Source organism: Argiope bruennichi, chromosome 2, assembly GCF_947563725.1.
Source record: "Argiope bruennichi chromosome 2, qqArgBrue1.1, whole genome shotgun sequence".
NCBI lineage: Eukaryota > Metazoa > Arthropoda > Arachnida > Araneae > Araneidae > Argiope > Argiope bruennichi.
This window is the reverse complement of record NC_079152.1, coordinates 114,236,321-114,246,411: the sequence shown is the minus strand read 5'-3', so window position 1 is coordinate 114,246,411 and position 10,091 is coordinate 114,236,321. Positions and strand designations below refer to the sequence as shown.

The window sequence follows — 10,091 nt, the reverse complement described above, 5'->3', positions numbered from 1 at the left end:
AATATAATGTTTATTACTTTTAGTGAATGATAAAAATTTTATTAAATATTTTGAACTCAAGAAACTTGGTATTGTATCTAATTTTATTATTTCAAATGTTTTGATTTTTAATAATTTCTAAAAAAAACCTTTATTGCAAATTTTTAAAATTAAAAAATGGAAAGCTATTTAGGAGTAAATTTATTGCATGCATTCAGCATTTAAGAGCTGATTTTGTGAATAATAATTTCATAAAATTAAAAAAAATCTGAAATTGAAATTGTTTTATTTCTCATGTATATTAATATTGCTTATCAATTCCGAGGAATGACTTTAATTTCTTAATGAATTATTTTGTTATTTATATTAAATTGATTTTTTTCCATGAATCTTTTTTAAAATATTAAGTTTCTATAATTAATATAAGAATGGACTTTAAATTTTAATAATCTAAAATTAATTTTTATTCTTTTTCCTTTAATTTATGGGTATTAAGGTATCTTTTAAACTAAGGGCAATTTCAAAAAGTTCTTTAAAGTGAGCAATAATCGAGGAATATCTGCTGATAATTTGTTATAGCAACTACAATGTAATTAAAAGAATTTTTAATCTTCATAACAAAGCAAGTTTTATTTTGAACTGAAGTAAAGACTTGAATGCAGTAAAAACTTTAAAAAAAAAATGGAGGCTCTAAACAGCAACAATAACACTTTGACTGAACTCGTTGAAGAAATAACACTTGATGAATCTGACCAGTGTGATTTCCAGTTAAATTTTAGCCTGTATGACTTTCCAAACAACGCGTCATTGACTGAACCTCTGGACTGGGAAGAGTACGTCAAGATTGTTTTCTATGTTATCGTCCTCGTTATAGCCCTTATGGGGAATATCAGCGTCATACTGACTGTTGCCCTGAATAGATCCATGAGAACCACCATTAATCTGTATTTAGTGAACCTTGCTGTCGCTGATTTATTAATTTGCATGTGCTGTATGTGGGTCCCATTGGCGAACAGCATCACGAAGCCATTGTATTCACTCGGAGGTTTCATCTGCAAGCTAAATCCTTTCGCCCAAAGTAAGTTTGCATCAATTTTATTTTCCTTTTGAATTCTCGCTGACATTAGTAATTTATCAATAAAATTTTTTGCTGAAAATACAGAACATGCCTTGTATCAACGTGCTCCTTTGGCTTGCTTTTACTGTCTTTCATGTTCAGTTGAAAAAAGGATAATTCATATTTGTTTGCACAAATTTTTGATATATCTAATGATATCTTATTCTTAAAATGTTAAAAATATGATTAAATCTAGAAAAAAAAATCTGCTCATTCAAATTAATTTAAAAAAAAAAACTGAAGTAAAATCTTACAGTATTCAATTTTTTAAAAAACTGAATACTGTAAGATTGAAATAAATTGGCTCTCAAATATTAGTGCATTCATAGATACCAACTCAATTTATTTAGTCATCTGATAGTTTAGCCTAAAATTAAATTTATAAATGAATAAATTTATGTGTATATATATATATATATATATATATATATATTTGATTTGATTTATTCATAGATACCAACTCAATTTATTTAGTCATCTGATAGTTTAGCCTAAAATTAAATTTATAAATGAATAAATTTATGTGTGTGTATATATATATATATATTTGATTTATGTACGCGCATGTGTGTGTGCATGTATTTTGCAGAAATGAAAACAAAAATATTTAATCTGAAAAGTATATCTAATTTTTAACCATTATTCCAACTATAACTTTGTATATTGTTTTGGAATGAAAAAGGTTAATAAAGTTTTACCAAAAAATTATATAACTTCTACTCTAAATATGGAAATTTGAATAAAAAAATGAATCAGAAGGAAATTCTTTTTTGTTATATGTTATATCAAAATTATGTGAAATTTCTTTCTTTCTAGTCTGTAAAAATAAAATTTCTTCCAAGATATATGAGAAGAATGCATTTTGATTTTGAAAAATATTTAGGAAATCAATTAGATATGAAACTGATAAAAGTTCAAAAGTTAAATTATGACATAAATTCAGAAATTTCAAATATAAAAGATAACTTAGATTATTGCTCTTTTTAATTATTATTATTGTTATTCTCATTAATTTTTAGTATTATCTTTCAATTCTATGTATATTTTGATTTAAATGAAATATATTAAACTATTCAGCATAAACTCAAAGACTTGCTCAGGGATTATAGAAAAATTGATTAAAATCATTTGATTGATTTAAATCACTTTGATTCTGACTTATTAAGAAGTATTAAATATTTTTATTCTGAGAGGTAAGAAAAAGGCGTATAAATTAATATATATAATCTTTTCCTAGAACATATTTCAAAAATTATTTGACTGCAACTATGCTACAATGCGGTAAAATAATAATAATAATAATAGAAAAAAAATGTTGTCCGAATGATATGAACTGTCAAATTTTCGGATTGCGACAAGCTTTAACACTTTAATGTTTTAACACTTTCGGTTTTAATTATTGTTAAACCTTTTTCATTTCCATTTAACTTGATACTTGAAAATTCTGCATTTTCTTTGTTTCGCTTAATATATAGCGAATTTCTTATATATGTTAATTATTTTTCGATTGCATTACTGAATTTCCTGAAGATCACTTAACTATTTAATCTGTAAATAATAGTTATCCGGTTGTTTGGGATGTTTTAGCATAGATTGTTCATAATATATCATTAAAATCTTTAATTCCATCGTTTTTTCAAGATTTTTTTGTCCAAATAAGATATTTTTACCCTCGTACAATTTTTTATGGAAGTCTAAGCGCATAAAGTTATTCTCTAAAATATGGAAATATATTTCCAAAAGTTATGCATAATTTTTTCTGCCTCTTGATATAAAGCATTTTGCCACCATATTAAATTTCTGATTAATAAAGCTGAGTACTAAATTTCTGTCATAACTTACACTTTTCAACATTTATTCCGTTACTTCGCCTCGTTTTACTATAATTAAATTCAGCTCACATAGAAATGCAGTTTAGTTCCAGAATTTCTAAAGCTGATTAATGCAAGTATTTAGCAAAAGCGTTAACTAAATTTAGTTATTGGAAATTTTCCTTAATATATTTCTACCTCTTTAAAAAAAGTAGTTTCTGGAGGTTTAAGGCTTAGCATAGTTCCTGAGATTTGAGTGTATTCGTATGTCGAATAATACTATCTTTATGCTTCATGAATAAAAAAAGTGAAATATCACATTTTTTTTCGCGCCTTTCAGAAATTCTGATTAGTTACCAGTTTGCTGTCGTGCTAGTTTTTGTATGTATGTTCTACTATTTGTATTTATAGATTTCTACTATTTCCGTTTTCTTCTGTTTCACTATCTCTAGAATTTTTTGTTGTGCCACTCGTCGTTTTGTAGAACTCCATCACAATCGAAATCATTTTATAATCAAAGGCAGTATTCAAAGAGTAAAAATCAGATTCACCATCGCTATTTTCAATTTCAATGTACATTTATTTCAGCAGCTTTCTTTTTCACATTTTAGAAAACTATTTTAAAAACGTTTTAATAAGTAAAAATACATGATTAACTTAAAAAGAATTTTCGAGATAATATCTCCAATTTTATACATCTCCGAAGCTTGTTTAATTAGTATCCTACAAGCTGAGATGGATCTTTGACTGGAAGCCGACATATGACTTGTTTGAAAAATAAATATTCGTGGTTAAGTGTATGACACAGATTTCAAAGAGTTAATCTAGACAATGATAAGAGAAATTGAAGGCATAGATAAACCTACGCAGATTATCGTTGATTTAATTAAAGATTCCTGATTGTAATAAGAAATTTATTTAATTTGAAACGCAAATTTAATTCTTTGTGTAAGAAATATCTATATTTAGATTTAAAATATCTCAATAATGTAGATTTATATTTTATTATTAAGATGCGGAAATACATAATAAAAAATGTATTTGTGTAGTAATTCTATCATGTCCTCGATTATAATAATGTTTTCAAACGCTATTGTTACTTATATTATAATATTACATTATAAAGTTCTTATATTATTATATTATAAAGTTATTATATTATAATGTTCATAAAAATAAATCGGATGAACTGGGCGGTTCATATATTTAGAATGGATGAAGATTCCATATTAAAAAAAATTCTTTTACATAAGCCTCTAACAAATAGGAAAAGGGGTAGACTCAAAATGAGATGAAGACAGAACTCCTGGCTATTCAGGAAAGAAACTGGCACACAAGTGTGAAAAATAAAAGGCAGTGGAACAGAATTCAGAGGAAGGCACTGACCCACCTGGACTGTTTAGCCAAACACGATAATGAGAATGACTGTTACTTATATATTTACCATAGCAAATCCTTCAGAAATTTCGTTGTCATGTTTTTGCTCGTCATGTTTGCATGTTGTATCAACGATTTAGGTATTCACAGTTTTTCCACAAGCTGCATTCATTTGAACCAATGATACGTTGATGGTCTACTATCCCAGTGCGAGGACTCGATATTAAATTAACTGGACTCCACATTTGTCATACTCACTTCAGTCGCAAGCACCTGTTATTTCATGAACTATGTTCACCATGACGGCATGTCTTACATTTTGAAGCGTTTGCCATGTTTTAATTGGGCGCCATATTTTTAATAATCCTCGCCTACGATATTTTAATGCTGTAACCATGTATATACGTGAACTTGTAGGTGACAATCTTCAACATCATAGTTTTAAGTTCTTACAGACATTTAGCTTGTTACATTTTATTTATGTTTTTTACATATATATATATATATATATATATATATATATATATATATATATATATAATACATATACATATATATATATAATACATATACATACATATATATATATATATATATATATATAAACTAACGAAACTAAAACTAAATTAACTAAGCACAATTGCATTTAGAGAGCATTAATGCTGCTACTACTAAACCACAGATTAATATAACCAATAAAAAGGAATAAAAATTGAATCCAAAGTAAAAAATTAAAAAAATAAACAAAGAATCCGGCATGGAGACTTTATCAAGGGTCACCCTCAGGCAGGGATTCAAAACAAGGGAATTTTTATGTGAGGGGTCTGACTTTTTGTCCAACAATATTTACCCCTTGTGACCCGAAAATCCCCTGAAATTGAGGCCTAAGAAATACACCATTTTTTACAGAAATAAAACAATAAACTGCATAAAATAAAACCTCTAATTTAAGTGAAAATTACAATAACATAATATAAACTATAAAAGAACACACTCAATTAATTATTAAAACAAAAAGGAAAGAACTTACCAGTAGCAGGTAAAACATCTACCAAATAAAGTGTCCCATCATGTTTCCCGCGTCTTAATACTGTTCCTCCTAAGAAATACCACATCATTCAAAGTAATAAATAATTGGAATACCTCAGCACCATCTATTGAGTTAGTTAATATGTAACGGAAAGTCTATTTTTATTTGTGTCAAATAATTAGTTATGTTTTTGATGAGATTATTTGTTGCTTCAATATAGGAAAGTTTTGAAAATTTTAGAGTTTAGATTAGGATGATAATTACTGAGTTTAATAATAGTAATAATAACAAGTAGCTTCAAGTTGATTTTTATTTGTTTAAGTTAGAATTAAATCTTTTGGATAACAATTAGTAACAATATTTATATTATCTAAGTATACCAATAGTAAGTCATCAATATATCTCCAACCGCTTATTAAATTGTATTCTTTGTATTGTATTCTTCATTTAAATATTTGTCATACATGAAAGTACAGGCATTTTTTTAATTTTTCATATGGCAGATTGGTGTATAAATTTTCAAAATCATAAGTATTAAGTTTATTAATGTTGTTATCTTTTAGAAAATCCAAAACTTCTTCGTTACTATGAATTATAAAGTTGTTTTGATCTTTAATTTTATTCAATATAATTTTCAAGTATTTAAAGAAATATTTTCCCTATAGTAATTATACCTTCCAGTGCTACAAGTCACGAATCTGAATTTTAATCGTATTTTTATGAATTTTAACTGTTGGGAACAAATAAGGATACATTAGAGAGCAAGTCTTAATTTGAGTTCTTTTCGCGAAAGCTTGTATTCTTTACCTTTCTAATTCCTTTTTTTCCAGTATTCTTTAAAATATAAGTTGCATTGGAGTTATATTCATTAATTAATAGTTCTTTATAATAACATTTACAAATTAAACAGAAATTATTTGCTGATTTATCTATTACTGTAATAACAAATTTCTCTTTTAAATTTTTTATTTCTTTATTTAATGTTTTGCTGAAATAAATCCCTTGTTTTTTAGATCTGTCATTATCTGCATTCATTTTTTTCTTAATTTCCTCAGAAATTCTCCCTTTACATTCTCCGCATGCCAATGGCATTTCTTAGATAATTTATAAATAAAAATATCCAAATATTTTCCAAAAGAAATTAAGATTTTTTTTAGTGTTTATTTTTTCTCTCAATCTAAATTTGGTTCATCTTTCCATTAAATCTCTAAAAGTGCTGGAATAAAAAAATTTTTAAATTTCCTTTTATAATATGGCCTTTATCAATGTCTATATAATCTTTATTGATTTCTTTGTATACTATAAATATAAATATTTTTTAGGTCTAATCTTTTGTTTAAGTCATTAACATTGTCTTCCAGAATGTAGATATTAATATTATTAACATTTTGGTATTTAAAGTGTACTAGTTCTTGGTCAGAAGTCGGTGCTGATTTCACCTATATAATTTTAAATTACATTCCATACAATTTTTAAGATAAATCATGTTTTTGTTTTTACAAAATATTTGCAAGTTGGAATTTTTATTATTAATTTGTTCATGTAATAATATCTTCATTTAAATATTCGTCATATATAAAAATACAGACATTTATTAATTTTTCATGAGGCAGATTAGATTAGTGAATAAATTGGTGGTGCTTTTCCATTATCTGCAATTTCTGAAAATATTTTTTGGAATTATCTTTTTGAATTTCAACCTCAGAATTCCGTGTTTTTGAGGTTAGGGAGATATTTCTTCATTTTATTAAATAAGTAGATTTATGCTTAATAAAGAATGTATCATAGCGCATGGCCCGTCGCGCACTCTACCATGCGGCACTGTGGATAGATGTATGACAGGAGCATTCACAGATAAAAAGTTACTGCCACAATGGTTTCGTTCGAAAAAATCTTAAAAATATAATAAAATATCGTATATGCGGAAACAAAAAGTATAAGACCTGTCCATTAGCAGGTAAAAACAATGGATATTCAAACAATGGATATATATTAATATGGAACAATGGATATATATTAATAACGGATATTCAAACTTGCAAATATTTTGTAAAAACAAAAACCTGATTTAGCTTATAAATTGTATAGAAAGTAATTTAAATTATATAGACCAAACCAGCACCGAACTTAGTTTAAGAATTAATAACCATAGATCTAATATTAAAAACTTTGAAAAAGATAAAACTTCTGACTATGAACTAGTACACTTTCAATACCATAATTTTAATGATATTAATATCTATACTCTGGATGATAATGTTAATGACTTAAACAAAAGATTAGACCCAGAAAATATTTATATTTGTAACTCAAAAACTTCGTTTCCTTATGGCAAAACAGTAAATTAAATGGGGAAAGTTATGGAAATTTTAACACTGTTTGCATTTATAACAAATTTAATATTTTTAAAGATTTTATAAATAAGGAAAACTATAGTAAAAGAGGTAAAAGTAAAGAAGGCGATTATAATATTATATTTGAAGAATTTCAGAATTATTGTAATCTGGATCGTAATAGTGAAAACATTCAGAAAATTTGGAAATATCTAATCGGTCTAAGGAAAAATAAAATTAAATGGCTTATGAATAATAGATTTAGAGATTTAAAGTTTAAAAATTCTTTCACTAAATTTATAATTCTTGATCGAATTAAATTTAAGCTCACTATTGAAAAAAAAACGATTTATTATTTAATAATAGAAATAATTTAAACAAAGATTTCTGTGTGGTAAGATTTCTGGATATTAATTTCGAAAATCTAAAATTACCTAAAATTGTGAATAACAGTAAAGTATTTTTCACTTTAAAGGATGAAGCAACTGTTTCAATAGCGTTTAGTTATACATCAACTTTAAGGAAACCAATTTGTAATTATAATTACTATAGAAAAAATTTAGATAAAATAAATAAAACAGATTATAACTGTAACAAAGAAATCTATCAAGATTATATAGATGTTGATAAAGGGCATATTATAACAGGAAATTTAGAGATTATTGATTCCATCTCTTTAAGAGATTTAATGGAAAGAGGAGCCAAATTTAGATTGTGAGAAAAAATAAACACTAAAAGAAATCATAATTTCTTTTGGAAAATATTTGGATATTTTTATTTATAAATTATCTAAGAAATACCATTGGCATGCGGAGAATGTAAAGTGAGAATTTCTGAGGAAATTAAGACAAAAATGAATGTAGATATTGGCTGATCTAAAGAACAAAGAATTTATTTTAGTAAAACATTAAAAAGAAAATTAAAAGATAAATTTGTTATTACAGTAATAGAGAAATCAGCAAATATTTTATGCTTAATCTGTAAATATTATTATAGAGAACTGTTAATTAATGGATATAACTGTAATGCAACTTATATTTTAAAGAATACGAGGAAAAAGGAATTAGAAAAGAGAATGCTAGCTTTCGCGAAAAAAACTAAAATCAAAACTTGCTCTCTAAATTATCCTTATTTGTTCTCAACAGTTAAATTTCATAACAAAAAAACCCCCATTAAAATTCGGATTTGTGACTTGTAGCACTGGCAGTTATAATTACTATACTGGAAAACATTTGTTTAAATACTTAAATTTTATTCTGAGCCAAATTGATTAAGATAACTTTATAATTCATAGTAACAAAGAAGTTTTGGATTTTCTAAAAGATAACACCATTAATAAACTTAATACTTATGATTTCGATAAGTTGAACATAAATATGCCTCACGAAAAATTATTAAATGTCTGTACTTTTAAAAATGACCAAAATTTAAATGAAGGTATTATTACAAAAAGGAACTGGCTAGAATTATGTAACTTTAATTACCGAAAATTATGTTTTTATTGGAATTAATTTTTATAAACAAATAAAGGGCATTCCAATGGGAACAGTTTTCTCAATTGCTTTAGCCAATAGTTTCCTACATTACTATAGAAAAAAATAATTAAACATAATTTAATAAACGGTTGGAGATATATTGATGACTTACTTTTGATAAACTTAGATTATACCAATATTGTGACTAATTTTTATTCAAAAGATTTATTTGCAAATGAAATAAATAAAAATCAACTTGAAGCTACCTATCTGGATTTAAAAATCGAAATTTCTAATGGTAAAACATTAGTTGGTATCTACGATAAAAGGGATGAATTATAATTTAAAATATCTGAACTTAGTAATTGCCATTCTAATCTAAACTCTAAAATTTTCTCTAAAAAACTCTAAAAAAAAATTAATTTTCTCACAATTTAACAAGATTAAAAGAGTTTGTAAGAACAAAATTTCTTATATTGAAGCAACAAATAGTCTCATTAAAAACTTAACTACTAATGAATTTCCCAGAAATTACTGTAATATAGAAATTTTAATAAAAAAAGGGATGTTTCGCTTCTAATCTTTTGACAAAAATAATGATAGACTTTCTGTTACATATTAATTAACTCAATAGATGGCGCTGAGACCCTCCAATTATTTATTACTCTGAATGGCATGGCATTTCCAGCAGGAACAATGTAAGACGCGTGAAGCAAGAAAGAACCCAATGGGATATTTTTTTGTATAAGTTTTATCTGCTTCTGGTACGTCTTTCCTTTTTGTTTTAATAATTGGTTTTGAGTGTTCTTATAAAGTTTTTCTGATGTTATTGTATTTTCGGCTTAAATTGGAGGTTGTATTCTATTGTAATTTTTTTTTTAAATTTCTGTAAAAAATGAAGCAATTTCATAGGATTTTCGGCTCATGAGGGGTCAATATTGTTGGACCAAAAGTTATACTCCTCATAGA

General features: G+C 25.7%; 1 protein-coding gene across 1 annotated transcript in view; it reads left to right on the top strand.

Annotated features, from left to right (window-relative positions):
• The first annotated feature begins 553 nt into the window (after positions 1-553).
• LOC129961761 (QRFP-like peptide receptor) overlaps positions 554-10,091 on the top strand; it is a 184,753-nt gene continuing 175,215 nt past the window's right edge. The window contains exon 1 of the mRNA XM_056075320.1: positions 554-1,057. Coding sequence (XP_055931295.1) covers positions 661-1,057 — 397 coding nt within the window. The 5' untranslated portion in view covers positions 554-660. The remainder of the gene's footprint in view (positions 1,058-10,091) is intronic.